This window comes from Erpetoichthys calabaricus, chromosome 3, assembly GCF_900747795.2.
Source record: "Erpetoichthys calabaricus chromosome 3, fErpCal1.3, whole genome shotgun sequence".
NCBI lineage: Eukaryota > Metazoa > Chordata > Cladistia > Polypteriformes > Polypteridae > Erpetoichthys > Erpetoichthys calabaricus.
Window position 1 is genome coordinate 99,642,843 of NC_041396.2, and position 17,308 is coordinate 99,660,150.

At 35.2% G+C, this 17,308-nt stretch overlaps 1 protein-coding gene across 1 annotated transcript in view; it reads right to left on the bottom strand.

Annotated features, from left to right (window-relative positions):
* trdn (triadin) overlaps nucleotides 1-17,308 on the bottom strand; it is a 456,738-nt gene that overhangs the window by 49,573 nt on the left and 389,857 nt on the right. Inside the window, exons 43-46 of the mRNA XM_051924220.1 lie at nucleotides 13,706-13,813; nucleotides 8,674-8,721; nucleotides 7,118-7,171; nucleotides 4,687-4,716 (exon numbers count right to left, since the gene is read on the bottom strand). Coding sequence (XP_051780180.1) covers nucleotides 4,687-4,716; nucleotides 7,118-7,171; nucleotides 8,674-8,721; nucleotides 13,706-13,813 — 240 coding nt within the window. The remainder of the gene's footprint in view (nucleotides 1-4,686; nucleotides 4,717-7,117; nucleotides 7,172-8,673; nucleotides 8,722-13,705; nucleotides 13,814-17,308) is intronic.

The following is a 17,308-nucleotide window of genomic DNA, read 5'->3' on the forward strand; positions in this document are numbered from 1 at the left end:
CTTAGTTTTCATCAAAATACCCAACAGTTTGTAGCACACAAAGAACAATTTAAATCTCATCCAAAAGAAGAGATTGCTACTGTGTGTTTAAAATAATTCCATGGTGTTAAATCATAATCCCTGACTGACTTCTTAAGGTTTGGGTTCCCAATACTTACACCAGACCTTTGCCTGCAAAGCCATAATCCAGAATTTTTGGAAAACAATGATCTTCAAATTTGTTTTTGTTAGATTTTCTCTAGACAAATACAGTATATCAACAAGAAATAAATACTTGCATACATAAAAGTAAAGCAAATGTGTGATTAAGCAAAGATAATTTTTATTATTCTACAGCAAGGATTTTCTCTCCTTGTTATGAAAATTATTACAATGGTCCATCGGGCACAGGTCAGAAATAAACAATGGATAGGGTGCTACTCTCCCACCAAAGAACACCAACAGTGTACTGGCTAAAATTTTTAATTAGGACTTCTGGAGCTGTGAGGCAGCAATGCTACATACTATAGCAGTGTGATGGCCCAATGAATACATTCTTTTGACACATTCAATTATCTATAAAGCAGAAAACTCCTTAAATGTAATCTGGTAGTCTGATGGTTATATATGTGTTAAAAAAAAGAAAAGAAAAAATCAGTTATAACTTAAGGACTTGTGTCTGTGAACATGTTTGGTGGAACGTCACTTGTCTAGTCTTTCCCTAAAGCCATTATATACTTCTTTTCACATGGAAATGAAACATTTACAGTACATAGTCCTTAAAATGTGACAAGAACATAATATACTTTAGGAGTCACCTTCTCTGAACTTGTACTCTAGAGACTGCAGTACAAATTGGTGATCATTTCTTTTTATTTACCATACTATCATGCTGCAGACAATGATCTCCCTTTTTTCCAATATCATAACAATTAGTGTTTTTCCCACCTCTAGATCGAAAGATGCAGATAAATTAAGGTTAATCCTTGGCACTGTGGCTCTTAATCAGGACATCTTATGCAGAAAAAAGTCAATTTTTTGGTAATACTGTGCCTCCCAGTGGCCATGGAATGAACTGTTTAGAAGAAGTAAATATACTTGGGTAAGACTTCTCCCAGATGACAGTTGATCAGTATATAAAGTTATAGTTCAGTATTCATGTTGCATACATTTTCTTACAATTAATCATAAATTGAACCTGCTCTACAACGCATGGGATGGATCAATTATAATTTAGAAAAAAGAATATCGCAGACATTTTTGGTTTCTGAAGCACTTCCGCTACTAAAAGAGGCATGGCCATCCCCATTCTCATCATGTCCAAAATGGAAGATAAATGCATCCCACTAAGAGCTTCTCTTCCAATAACCTGTTATTTTCTGGGTTTGTCCGTCTCTACCAGCTGTCCACATAGTAGTAATTTGTCACTTCTGAAAGTTACAGTGGACACTAAAGGTACAATTGACAATCAGAAAGTGTTTGCAATGTTGCTAAGGAATGACTGAGAACAGGGGCATCTTTGAAATTTCACCATCAAATCAACTGTTGTTAAGCAACATGATTGCTGGCTTTTCTGCTTTCATTTGCAGAGAAGTTCCTTTGAACAGGTCACTGGGAAAATTTCTATAGTTTTTAGCATCACCCTTCAGATAAAACATTACTTGATGTTCCTTTGGCAGTAGAAATGGCTATTGACCTATGAATAAGGGGAGTGTAACTTTTCAGGGTGCTTGTGCAGGAATGAGTATTACATTCAATAGGCATTTTAGTACACTACTGTGTACACCCTGTACTGTACCTGGTTACCTGCTCTTTAAACTTCATATTTGTGAGACATGACCTACTCTGTCCTTAGCCACGCAAACGATTCCAAAACACATTACTTCTGATTTTCTGCCTTGCCTAGATTGCTTATTATTTGCTTTGAAATTTTTAGAATTGTTTCCATAACTCAAAATACAATTTGATGCTAATCAAAATCTGATTTCTTCTTGGGTCACAGCAACCTCCTGCCTGATACAAAGGTATAATATTATCCTGCTTTCAGTCTCCCTTGGAATATGCATTTTAAGAGACTGATAGGAAAAAGAGATATAAGGCATTATGACTGGAGTTTTATTTTTAGCTTTGCATTATTCATTTTGTTACAGCATTATTCAAAATTTGATCCAGAGAGATTGCAATATGTCTAGCAGGAAGCGAAACAGCAACATGAATGCAAAATGACAAGATTGCATCTGCTGCATAAACAAACAAGCATATAAATAAATACAGACATATATAAATGCATGAACAAATAAAAAAATAAAGTGTATACATTAATACATTAATACTTTAGCTAGGTCAGCTGACCCTTTTTATGGGGAAATGCTGTTTTTACTGGAGGGTAGAGAGAGTAGTGCACTGTGCTCTGTTTGCCAGACATCAATGGTCTCATGCCTTGCTTATTTTATAACTTGAAAAACAGAAGACTTATTTGGGATTTAATCTGCTCTCTTAGCAGACATCTAGAGCAAAATAATAGTTAATGCCACATCAAAATAAATATGGACAAATATAAGATTGCTAATATATGTTTCCCCATAAGATCAAATGTCAGGGAACAATCTAAAAATGTTAATCAAAAACCTTTATACAAAATATGCATTTTCTATATGTGCTTTTACTTTGTAAATGTACAAATTAGGAGCAACACATAAAGTAAGATCCTGAATCACATATGCAAGTAGAATTTGCAAAGTTGTCATTATCAAATGGATTCTCTTGGCCAAAAGGTTGCACTGCATACAGGATGATAATAATAATAATATAATGAAACAAGAGAATTAGCCCCTGTGAACTATATTCCTCCTGTTGAGATAAATAAGTCTATCTATATAATGCCAACTGTCTATTATTAGAACACACATATCCCCATTGAAGAGATAAAAAAAAACACAAGATGAGGATAAATAACAAGATAGCAGAACACTAAATAACCAAATACAAGCAAAACCCTGCTACAGTTCCATGCCTGCTTCCACTTTTTGCCAAGTGGAGGTACTCGCTTACCTACTTATTTTACCAGCACCACCAAAACGCTCTATTTCTAAATCCCCTCTTTCTGCCTCCCTCCATCTCTATCTCATGTCTCTGGCCTCTTCCTCCCACCATTGAGCCCTTGCTCCAACTCTCTTCCTGACTCCATACTCAGTCCTCTGTTATTACATAGCTTTAAATACCATTAAGGGATCACGTCTTTGATCAGTGTGTGCCCCTTCTTTTTCTCTTGAAACACTAAGCTACACTCCCTCAAGCACCAGCTGGAATCCATGCACCTGTGAACACTAAACTAGTAACACTAAACATCTGGGTTTATAAGGCAGCCTCCTAGCTCGATTTTTACTCTTTCACAGAAGAATGCTGTCAACGTTGTTAGCTGTCTATTGCTACTCATAGGCTTCGAGGTTTGTTTGACCCTTTGCTTGTCCTCCATAATTTCTCTTTCAGTTCACAAATGCAGGCACCATTGTGTCTACTAAATCACCTTTAGTGAAAGATCATGGAGGAATGTTCTCACCCTCCTGATGCTATTCTCTCTCTCATACTTGTGCCCTTGCCCTTCAGACCTACAGGGTACCACACATAACACTGCCTATCACCTCAAAGTGATGCTTATCTCCTACATTGACATGACGTGTTTTTCTCTCCTTTCCAGTGTGAACCTCTTTTACTCCAGTAAATGTTTCATGCAGAACTTATCTCTGTTTTATACTATTCAATTCAAGAGAATCTAAATAGTAAGATTGATTAGTTCAAAGTAGTTTGAAGGTGAAACAATATGCATATTTACAAAACTAGCCCTGGGCAATATCAACATGTCTTTGCTTTTTTTAAAAAAAAGTTTGCTCAAATTAAATATAATTATTTTTACAGCATTATTCCTATATTTATACATAGTTTACATGCCAAACAACAGTGCAAGCAACATCATTAAAACTGGTAGCAGCCATGAGAAAAAGGAAAACAAAAAAAAATAGCAGAGAAAATAATATATCATTTAAATGGTGCCCTCAATACTGCCAGGTTCTTGCATCACAATATCAGGTCAAAAATATCAGTATAACAAAGCAGTAAAATATATAAAAAATAACTTAAGAGTATTATGTGATTCAGCTTTTGTGTAGATGTTAGCTATACCAAAATCAATAACTATGAGGAGGAAACTCCCTTTAAGTATTCAGTTTTCATTAGGTTAGATACTAAATTAAAGAAAGTGTACAGAATGTTACGCAGTTTTTTTTACAAAAATCACATTTTATTCATCTGAAAAAACATGATATACCAGAAACCTAACTGATGGCAGTTTGGGAATTAGAAATTCTTTTATTAACTGTACAACATGAAACCTAGTAATGTTAAAAAAAATCAGTGGTAATGTGTAGTTAACATTTTTCATTAATGAAATCAGTTAAAGACAGTTATCATCCCTCCATGTATTTTCTAATCTAATATATGGCCAAGGAGAATGAAGTCTGTCTGGGCAAGGACAGGACCAGAAACCTTTTGTAAATGTGAATCACAGGATTGTCTCCTAAATAATCATATTGAATAGTCTTAAATTACTGTAGTAATATGGAGATAAAACATATAAGACAAAAACTTTCAGGGATTAGAAACACTGTTACGTCAGTTATACATTTCAACAAAATCTATTGGCACACTTACTCGATTGCTTTGATGTTGTCAAGTCTTCTGCTGCAAAACAACAACACAAATCATGATTAACTAGTATACTTTTATTTCATTTTATTAGTTTTGTATATTTAAAAAATAACAAGTAAAAAAGAAGTAAAATATCAAAACTTATGATTGTTTCTGTGTTATTATACTGTATTTTGATGGTGATGTCTTTCCTTTCACTTTTCTTAGTATTTGAGGATATAATAATCAATACAAATATAAAGTGGGCATTGTAAAATAAACTAAAATGACCAATTTTTAAGGTAGCTAATTTTTTTGTGTGTTTATAGATATACAGATAAGTATAGCAAGCCGTAAAACAGCATCAAATCTCCATCTGACAGGTTCCACATCAATTTCACCCTGAAATGGAAATGGACAATGGTACACTATGCTTGCCTCACTTGTACCTTCTAAGTATAACATAAAATAACCTTAACATAACATTCTTATATCTGTTTTCAAGCATAGGTAGAATTTAATAGATGCTTGTCAAATAAGTTATGGAGAAAGGGAGAAATATAGTTGGTAACTTCTTTCCTATTTCTGCCTGTAGAATGGAGAAGGATACCCCTGAGGAGTTCTGACATCACTGTCTCCAGAAGACCCAGCTCTTTTGGCTTCCACATTAGTTAAGAAGACTCATCACTGTAAGTCAGGGTTCATTCACAGACCACCTTCTCAAGAGGCCAGATCTTTCTACTAAGAAGATTCTTTATTAAATGCTAGATCATATATGACCCAGGTTCTGTCTACCAGACACCCCAGGATTAATTCTTTGAAATCCCCACTGGGTCTCAAACTCTTTTTTCCCTTCTTATATTTTAAATTGTTTAATGTAATTTAGGATCTGTAGGGGCCAGAACCTATGGCAGTACCATAAGGCAGAAGACAACAACCAGCTCAAAACAGGGTACCAGCTCAAAGCAGGAACAAATGCACATTCACACTCAGACAGGGCCAGTTCAGAATCACTAATGAACCTCAACTGCACATCTTTGTGACAAAGGAAAATGCATGCAGACAGAATATACAAATGCCACATAGTTGGCAACAGAACACAAGTTTCAAACCCAGGATGCAGAGTATGCGATCTGCCATTCTTACAATATATATAACACATTTCTGTGTTCTGAATGTCTGGCATATTGTTTTCATTTTTTTTTCTTTTCATTTAGAGTATGACTTCAATTTCTTTTTGTTTTTACAAGCAAAACAAATGTAAATAAGCATTACACAAGGAAAATGTAAAAATTATTTTAAACTTTTAATAAACTTACATTGAATACTGCTTTATGGGTCATGTGATGAACATAAACACAGACAAAAATGTAAGTGCTGGCTTTATAAACCCCATAAAAGGGTAATGCAAAGACCTCTACATACAACTAGCCATAACAGACAAAAGTACATTAAACAGACGGAAAAAAAATTCTTTATTAAATATAAAAAAATCTGCATTGATTTTGGACTTTACATTAACATTAGCTAAAATTCATTGTAAGTTAAATCCAGTAATTTAAATGTCCCTTTCCTTTCATTTTTCCAGAGTATTAATTTATTACATTGAAATATGTGAAGCAGGTCACCCACCACTAAATGAAAATTGTCAAAATTAATTCAATGCATAGTCTACCATACTATGGCCCTCTGTAAAACTGAGACGGAATACATTTTTAAATAAAACACTGAGTGTTACTAACTAAATTGTACTCTTAAGGTTAAGGTCATTTTTGTTCCAGTCTGCTCAGTATGGTTGTCAATGTGAAATTCCTTATTTCTGAACGACATACTACAAAGCTGTGCGCTCAAACAGAGTTATAGATTGCATTAACAAAGCTTTTTACCAATGTATTTATTTGGATTTAATGTATCCCTCTTGGTCTTCCTTTCACATACCCACAGATATGCCTAGTGAAATGGCATTTCCAAGCAGGCCCTGTGACCGTGTAAACATGGGGAGATGTGTGAGTGGGTCCTGTAACAGTTAGTGCTGTTTCCTGTCTCAAACCCAGTACTGCTAGAATAGAACCCTAACACTGAATTGAATTAAGGTAGTTTGAGTTTGAAAAATATGTTATTCAGTATTTAGAAACATGTATATCGAGTCCTTTTTAATTTTCAGATAATTCTCATACAACTACCACCTGCATATAAGCATTAGTAATTTTACATTAAAACATGATTATATTATATATACAGTTACCCGATATAGCCAATTAGTGCGTTTCAAAGTTCTAAATCAAAAAACTTTCACCATATCATGTACAAACATTTCACATGAAAAAAAAACAAAAGTCATATTAAAAAATCACCAGCTCTGCAATTTAAAAAGCAGTAATTATATAATTATTACTTTCGGATTATTAATGATCTCTTACAATGTAATATATTGCAGGTAGCATTCATACTGTACCTTTTGGTTTTCCTTCTTTAGGAGCTGCCTTTTTCTCAGGAACTAGAACCTTCTCTAAATAAAAAAAAGGAAAATATTTACAATCTCAATGTCAACTGACATACTATGATAAAAATGAGAGTATTATTAAGAGATGATCACAAGCTCATACTCTGGTGTGATAAACAGTGTCTACATGTAATGACAAGCATTGACAGCTTCAAAGTGAAAATTATTACAGTGCATTATATAAGTATGCAATATCTTTTAATGATATGCATAAATATTTTGAGATATTCTCCCCCCAATGTAATCTAACAGAAAGCTTAAAAGCTCTCCAAGCATCCCAAGACTACCACTTATTTAATCCATAGCCAGGACAAGACCTAAGTCTGCCATGAGTGGTGCAAAATTAATTTCACCTTGTCACTGCTCTGTGGTGTAAACTATTTTCCTTTTTGAAAATGAAAAATATTTAAATATAGCCAAAAAATATGCGGGCAAAACTTTTAAAATAAGGTAACATATACTATGTACAGTTAAAAATATAGTTTAAGCTTATATTTGAAATATAATTAAACAACTTTTTTAATATATTGTAACAAACATTTTTAAATATATTGTGTTTAACACATGCAATATGCTATGACCAGATCTTCCCAATGATTCCAGTTTATTTTGAACTCCCTGTAACACACTAAAAGTAGTTTGAGCAGGCAGATCAGCCAGCATACACTGAGTTCAACTGAAAACTTTATTCCTTACTTGTACTAGCTTAATTATAGGTTTAGAATTTGTATTGTGTCACAATGTGATTTGTTCTAGAATACATTTAAATGTAAGAAACACCAAGAAGATGTCTATTGCATGATATTTCAAAGATAGGCTAATATAAAGTAATTTTTAAATATACTGCAATACACAAAAAAGGCAAACATCTGACTTGAAATATATAAACTCAAATATATTATAACTAGCCTTTACAGTAAATTTCAAAATATATTGTAATACATTTCTAAAATATATCTTAAAGTATGTTATTACTTGAATTTAATATCTTAATAAACATTTTTGAAAGTATACAGAAATGGCAATAATATACATATTTTACAATACATTTCAATATACTAAAAGATACTGAAATATGTAAAGTATTTTAAAACTCACAATTTATTGTATATTAATAGGTGATAGTGAAAATATAATTTAAATATATTTCATTTTGAAATGGTTTTAAAATAACTTTTAAAAGTATATGAAATGTGTGCATGTGTAATGTGTGTATAATATTTAAGCAAGTAGCCAATTTCCTATGGAAGTGTGCTAGTTTTTTTTGGGTACTGGTTTTTAAAGGTGACACTGACTTTTGATTTGATATACTGGCTACATTAATACCAAATATCCACAAAGTACAGAAATAATGGATTTAAAGATGTTGTGGATTTGGCTGGACACAGTAGAGCAAATAAAGAGCAAGAGATGCTTGGACCTTTTTGTCATGACAATATAATTTCAGTGCTGAATGCCTATTTCCAGAATATAAATGCCCAAGCATTCATCATTCACTATAACATTACCTGCTTTTGGGGTGTGTGTAATTTTTTCATGTTTTTCAGGTTCAGTCTCTGTAAAAATAATAGAATTTTATGCCAATGAATAAAATTAAACAATTATTTATGTTAGAGACATTTCAAATTCATTTGCACTTAAATTAAATACTTCTCGCTTCTTAGGACATTTGCACCACTGAGCTAAAAGCTTCTAAATTTCATTAAAAATAAAAAAGTTTATTATTATTATATATGCATATGTTAATCCACCTCATCATCATCGACAAACTGACAACCTCTCAGCTCATTCCTGAGGGGTCAATTACACGAGAAAATCAGAAACACATTTACTATTACATTTTTTGAAAGAAGTTTACAGGTGGCCAGCTTTTGTTTAACGCGTACTACTCAAAAAAATCCCATAAAACTTCTGCCTTATTCTTGGGAGCAAAACTGATAAGACTGCTGAGTACTGAACTACCAAGATAAAGATTGCAATGTCATAATGTTTCAGTGTGCTGCATCACAGAGCTAGAAATGTATAAGCTTTTTGAAGAACCAATCACATGCATAAATATATATACAGAGTACATATTATAGTGCCTAAACAATATATATTGTACATAAATACTATATTTATATATATTTAACAAATAAGACATTAATTCATTCATATGTCAGCTTATAAACAATATTTTAGAAATAGGACAACACAAAGTCGGGCAGCATGGTGGCACAGTGGTAGCGCTGCTGCCTTACAGTAAGGAGACCCAGGTTTGCTTCCCAGGTCCTCCCTGAGTGGAGTTTGTATGTTCTCCCTATGTCTGCTTGGGTTTCCTCCGGGTGCTCCGGCTTCCTCCCACAGTCCAAAGACATGCATGTTAGGTAGATTGGTGATTCTAAATTGGCCCTAGTGTGTGTTTGGTGTGTGTGTGTGTGTCCTGCGGTGGGTTGGCGCCATGCCCAGGATTGGTTCCTGCCTTGCACCCTATGTTGGTTGGGATTGGCTCCAGCAGACTCCCGTGACCCTGTGTTCGGATTCAACGGGTTCGAAAATGGATGGATGGACAAAACAAAGTCACAATGCTTTGGCTCCAGCATCACGGGTTAGAAAAGTACATTGGTTTTCTCCCCTCATGTCCCAAAGATATGGATATTAGATTAATGGCTGATTCTAAATTTGCCCTCTGTCATAATGTAAGTTTCTTGCATGAGTAGGAACTGCGCTGGACTAGTGCCCTGTCTCTGAGGTAGGCACTGAATGCTGGCAGGTAATGGCTCCTCAAGACCATGAACTATCTTTCAGCAACATGGCAAGACAGTATATCGGCTGTCACTTTGTGTTACAATATTTTATTGTAAGCTCTACACAAATAATACCACACTCTGCTACATTCATTAAAACAAATTGATTTTCTTAGTTATATGCAGTATTCAGGAAACATAACCAATAATTAGTCCATAACTGTGAATTATAGTTTGGTTAAACAGGCATATAATGACTTTTCCAGTATTTGCAAATTTTATGCTTAGACTTTCTAGTATTTAGCCACACATATGAAAGTATTTATGCATTGCGTATGTAACTTCTGTGAAATATTAACAACCAGAGACAAACTATAAATAACACAAAGGTGAATACTAAGCACAAAACCTTTCTTATAACCAAAAACATTCCAGAATATTCCAATTGCAGTGAGTAAAATAGGAAAGAAAGGAAATATATTGTATGGACTTGTATCATTTAATGGAGAAAATTTTCAAATGACATTAATATTGGTAAATATAATACAGTAATAAAGAAGAAGCAGTCATCACATCCTGATACTGGCTGTATATATATCACAATGATTTAATGTCTGAATACTATCATATTGCAATTCGTCAAGCAATCTTTGTTTGGATCCATTTTTTGAAGCAAACCTCCTGGGCACATCTGAAGAACCAAGTCCTTAGCCACGGACACTGTAATTCAGCTTGCCCTTGATCCTATTGTATCAAAAACTCTTGTTCTGATGCTATGCTGACTTCCTGTATTCTAAAATCTGTTTGCTTGAAAATGTTCAATCATTAAATTAAAAATTAAACTAAGTGCTATTTTTCTCTAATGTCTAAATATTTTGGGATGTGGGTGTGTGTGTTCCTGAATAGTCATTACATTCCGCCAAACAGCTTTAACATTAGCTGCTAACATCATAAAGTGGAAACTTTATAAACAGGAGAACAAAATACTCTATTTTAAAATAAAAAAGAAAAACCCTTCTTTTATTATTGACTAAAACACATGCAAAACCATCAATGCATGGAAGAAAAAAATCTGAAAGAATTTAAATGTCTAAGGTATACCTATTTTTCAGACCATTGTTAAAGGATGTGAAACGATGTGTCTTGGTGCTTACACCCCCATTTTTATGAAGACAGACAATCTGTAAAGGTGATTGGTTGAGTTAAAAATTGAGGTCATTCCAGGAACAACAAAAATCTCATCATAATAATAATAATAATACAAATAGATTTTATTTATATAGAATCTTTATATATAATATGGAGACCTCAGGAGAGATCCAGGCAGCTAGGAGTCAACAAAGATTTTCCAGAAAGAAATACTGGACTTATTCCCTATTGACAAGGATAGACAACTCAGGAAAAATCATGTGTACTTGGCCCTTTAAGCTCTCAAGACTCAGGGAGTGCCATGGTTTATATTGCAAGAAGCGGGTGCTATGAGATGATGGCCCTGAGATTTTATATACTTCCAAAATGTTTCTATGACTTGACCCTCATACGAACCTGAAGTGGAGGATGAATGCAAAGGATGGTATTACTGGAAGGGAGAAAGGATAGTCAATTTCGGTATACAAAGGGGTGCAAGGGTAGAAAGCATGCTAGATGACAGAATTAAAAAGGGTACTGCAAGCATTTTCTAAGAGTGTTTTTTCACTCCCTTATTATTAGAACAGTAGAAAAATCAAGATAAAAACAGACCATTCCGCCCAACAAAGATTGCTAGTCCTATCCACCTAATTCTTCTAAAATAGCATCAACTCTCTGAAGTCCTATTATCACCCCACCACTTGATAACTGATTTCATGAGTAAAGAAAAACTTCCTAATTTTAGTGTGAAATTTATCCTTAACAAATTTCCAACTGTGTCCCTGTGTTCTTGACGAACTCATTGTAAAGTAACAATCTCGATGCACTGTACTAATTCCCATTATGATTTTAATCACTTCAGTCTTGTCTCCTTTTAATCTTCTTTTTCTTAAACTGAAAAGGGTCAACTCTTTACATATTACCTCAGAACTCATTCCTTGTAGCCCTCAGACCTAGTTGTTCTTCCCTGGAGTTTTTTTCAGTGGTGCTATGCCTTTTTGCAGCTTGGAGACCAAAACTGTACACAGTGCTCCAGAAGAGGTTTAATAAAGCTTCAGCATAACCTCCTTGGACTTGAACTCTATACATGGTGCTATATAACCTAACATTCATTAACCTTCTTAATAGCTTCTGAATACTGGCTAGCAGTTGATAGAGACTAGTTCACTACAACTCCTAAATCCTTTTCTTACATTCCATTGTGTATTAAAATCTACGATTTTTACTTCCTATATGTAATACTTTAAATTAACTTACATTAAATTTCATCGGCAACATATCTGCCCAAGCCTTTATGCTGGTAAAATCCCTCTGAAATAATTTAGCTTGGTATCATCTGCAAACTTAATCAGCTTGTTATTTATATTACTGCCCAAATCATTTATATATACTAGTAGGCTTTGCCCCCTGCTCACTTCGCTCACCAAGCCCCCTGCCTGCGGTACGCACCAGCAACTTCACATCTCTGCCACTCGTGTATGTGGATTTCACTTTCACCAATCAACAAAACTTTTAATTCTTGCGGATAGGCCTCTTCATTTGGAAGAAACACTACTTTTCCCTCATGGCAACACAAATTAGACAATCTACTAGTCTCCAACTTAAAGTTTAAAGCCAAACAATATCTACATACTTCTGTCATGTCACCTATGTCCATATATTCAATCTCTTTTTGCTTTTACCTTTTTGTCAATATTGCATTGAATTTTGATTCTGTTTGGAATTACATAGTGACAATGCAACGTATAACTGCCCGTGAGTGAATATCGTTTCTTCTTTACACGAACTGTGTCTGACAATAGCATTCACACAAATGAGAAATGATTGAACCGTGTGCGTGGTTGTAAATGTTTTAGCTATGGGCAGGACTTTTCAAATCTATTTGCATAAAGTCTTGTCTCTTGCGGCTTGAAATTTTCTCTCACGGGATTTCACTTTCACCAAACAACAAATCTTTTAATTCTCGTGTATATGCCTTTTCATTGGGAAGAAACACTACTTTTTCCTCATGGCAACATGAATTAGACGATCTACAAGCCTCCGGCTTAAAGTTTAAATCGAACAATATATTCAATCTCTTTTCGCTGTTTCATTATTTCACTGAGTAATAATTTCTGTTTATTAGCGCTAATGCGATCTTTACTATTATTTTCTGGAGACTTTCGAACTTTCATACTTCCATTATCTCTAACCTGCTCTGCATGTGTACTGCGCCAACATTTTTGAATTTTTTATGACGTTCTACTTTGTCATCTACTCTTTGTCTTTTATTTCCGGCCACAAGCGTAATTAAATCTTTTGGCACAAAGACTCTTCTCGCAGGACGTGAAAGCGTCTCTGAAAAAGTCACGTCTCATCTCTCTTCCCAAGATTTTTTTATTATAATAGAGATTAAAAACAGCAGCAGCTCAAGCACTGACCCCTGTGGAACACCAGTCTCAACATCAGCCAATTCTAATAGGATGCAGGGGATTATGGTGTGAGGAATCCTGTGTCTGAGCCAATTTTGCACCCATCCACACACAACCCACAGTTCCATGCACATCTGGTAGTTAGGCTCCCTGGTGCTGATATCCCGGAATTAAATCAAGATAAATGATCTTTACTGTAGTAAATATACGTTCTCAGCAACTCCTTGATTCCCTATGTATTGCATAATTTCTAAAAGGTTTGCTTATTTACTTACTTTGTGGTTGTGTCTTATCGGAGAGTAGCATTTTGGATGGCTGGTGCTCTGGATAAGTATGTTTCAAAGCTGGATGGATGGATGGATGGTGGGCACTCAATGGTCTATCTGCAAAGTTAAGAAAACAAAGAGCTTGAGCTTGAGATTTACATATATAAATACTATATTTTACACATGTTACAAAGTAAAAAATCAAAACAAAACAAAAAAGTAAATACATGATATATAGATCAACAGAAAAGGACAGCATTAAATATGCTGTTTTTAAAGATTAGTAAGATGTCTGTCAACATCATTGAGCAGCCTAGTGGCCTCCTTATTGTCCTGACCTACGTTTGTCTGCATCTCTTCCCCTTTATAGATTGAATACATTTTCACTCTCACAACAAACACACTATGGAACTCATTTAACACTAGAATCCCTGAAGACCGAAAAACTTGTAATCCCGGTCCACCTTAAATTTCTTCACTCCTCCTCAACAGCGTCTTGTTTTGTAAATGTGGCGATCAGCACAAGCATCAAGCAGCCTGCTATCCCATTCCTTCCACCAACACAGCTCAAGTCGAACAAAAAGTTCCCCCAACTCAAGTCTGTTTATCTGGGTGTGAAGTAGGTCTGAAATTGTGTAGGGTAAATGATATATTGCTATTGGAACACTTTCATTTCACGTGTGTTCTTTGTCTACAAGAATCTGGCTAAATGTAGGATGACAGGAAATGTGAGACAAGAAATGTTGAACACATAACTAAAGCAGAAACTTTTTGCATGTTATACTAATAATGACAAAATGCTGACATGAAGTGTATAATGTGTGAAGACTGAAGTCCAAATTTCAAATAAACACTTTCACAAAAGGTTTAACAAAACAAATGTACTTTTATGCATAGTTATGCTGTTTCATTTACTGTATATTAATGTTGAGGAGCCCATAACTGAAATGCAACTGTCTAAACTAATTAGTTAGTATTGTTGTAAAAAACTTGAAATGTAGTAGCATCAAGGCTGTAATACAGTACACTAAAACTAGGAATAACTTATCTCAGACAGCAAATGTGGCTGCAGTTATTTTTTCACAGCATTTCCTCATTTTTTCATTAATCCCTACTTCTTACTAAGCATCAATTTTAATAAACTGGTGAGTAGTTTAGCAAAATTTATCAGAGCCTTTTTCACTGCAAATATGTTGTGTTCGGCAGTGACCTTGTACGCCGAACATTTTCTTTGAAATTCGCTGCCTTGCCAACTTAGGAGAACATTTTTTTCCATATGGCCCCTGATCCTTTGTAAGGCCAGCACGGAATCATCTCAACATTTCAATTTTTTTGTCCGACAATTTCAATAGTTTCTAGGACCACGGGCTTTTTAGAGAATGGGCTTACACAGCTAGTAAAGTATATAATAGCATACTTACAGCATAAAGCCTGAAAGTGAGAAAGAGTTGAAATGATCCACAGTAAGGTAAAATGCAGAAAGTGTAAATACAGAAGACTATAAGAAAACACCAGTTTCTCCAAAATAATAATAATGGCTAATAATGACCAGACAGTAAAATTAAGAGATATTGCATTGTAGGAAAATATGATTGGGATTTTAATCACCATAATATGAAAGATGATCTGCCCAGATACCACATGTGAGGGCAGAATATTGGATCTCTTTTACACCAACATTAAAGCGGCATTTCGCCATTTCTTCTGTGCTCCTCAAAGCAACTCTGATCATGCCATGATTATGCTTGTTCCCAACTATTAATGGAAACTGGAACAGAAAAAGCCTACCAGCACTATTAGCCACAGATTGACTCCTGAGGCTGTTGGAAGGCTGAGGAACTGTTTAGGCACCACGGATTGGAAAGCCGTGGGAGGCTGGTATAGCAGCATAGATGAATATACTGATATTGTGACATCTTACATCTCTTTCTGTCTCCCTAAGAAGACCATTGTGAGACACAACAATGACAAGCCGCAGTTCACCAAGGAGCTGAGGTTTCTCAGAGCTGCTAAGAACCAAGTATACAGGTCAGGGAACAGGAATGAATATTGTTCTGCAAGATGGCAGTTCAATAAAGCTCTGAAAGCTGCAAAAGCCACTTATAAAGTTCAGCTGGAGAAAGGCTTTAGCGGTAACAGCCAGGCAGTGTGGGATCCTATGAAAAAACTTACAAATTACAGTTGCAGTGCTCCCAATCCCCATCCTCCCCCAATTTGGATAATGAGGTAAATGAGTTGTATTGCTGGTTTCATAAGGACATGAGATCCTGCTTGAACTCTGACCCTGTTCCTTCTATATCAACAGTCTCCCTCTCACAATAATTTCAGTGTCACCATGCCCCCTTCATTGATGTCGATTCACCTTCTTCAACTTCCTTTCACCCCACCCTATGCTTTCTGTGAAGCAAGATGAGGAACAAAAACTTTTCAGGAAACAGAATATCAGGAAAGCGACTGGCCCTGATTGAGTCTCACCTGGTGCTCTTAGACATTATGCAGATCAGTTAGCACCTGCCTTCACTGACATATTTAATACTTCCCTGCAGTTGAGTAAAGTTCCAGACTGCTTTAAAGTAGCCACAGTTATTCCAGTTCCCAAGAAGGATAAAATCTCTGAACTTAGTGACTATAGGCCAATTGCTTTGACCTCAGTGGTTATGAAAATATTCAAACATCTCATGCTTTCCTACCTTAAGTCCATCACTGATCCTTTCCTTGATTCACTTTAGTTCGCACATAGGACAAATCACTCAGTGGAAGATGCAGTTAATTGATACCTCCACTACATTCTTCAGCAACTGGACTTGCCTAACACATATGTGAGGGTCTTGTTTGTGGATTTCTACTCAGCCTAGTTCCAGAGTTGTTTCAGAGTAAACTAATCCAGTTAGGTGTACCCTATGGTGATTGCCAGTGGATTATGAGTTTCTTGTCAGGTAGGAAACAGAATGTGAGACTAGGTCCCCATCTGTTGAATCCAATGTTAATTAGCATAGGCTCCCCCAAGGCTGTGTTCTTTCACCCCTCCTGTTTCTATTTTATACAAATGACTGTAGATCCATGGACAAATCTGTAAAAAGTTTTCAGATCACACAACCGTAGTGGGTTTCATTTCAAATAATGACATGTCTTCCTATCAAAGAGAAGTGGGCTGTCTTGTAGAATGGTGTTCTTGTAACAACTTGAAGCTCAATGCTATTAAGACAGCATTGGAAATGAGGATAGACTTCTGCCAACAAATCACTAACTATCTACACTTGCAAATTAATGACCAAACTGTGTCTGTGGTTCAGTCATTTAAATTATTGGGGACTACTTTCACTAATACATTAAAATGGGACAAGCACATTACCTCCATCATCAGGAAAGCCAAGCAGAGATTGTTCTTCCTTCTGCAGCTTAAGAAGCTTTGCTTATCAAGGCGTATATTGTTACATTTTTACTCATCCATCATTGACAGTATTGTCACCACCTACATCACCATTTGGTTTCCTTCTGCCTCCTCTCTTTCAAAGAGTCAGTTGCAGCGGGTGATTTGTTCAGCTGAGAAAATCATTGGCTGATATCTCCCAACATTAAAAGATCTGCTCATCACCAGTTAAATAAGACAAC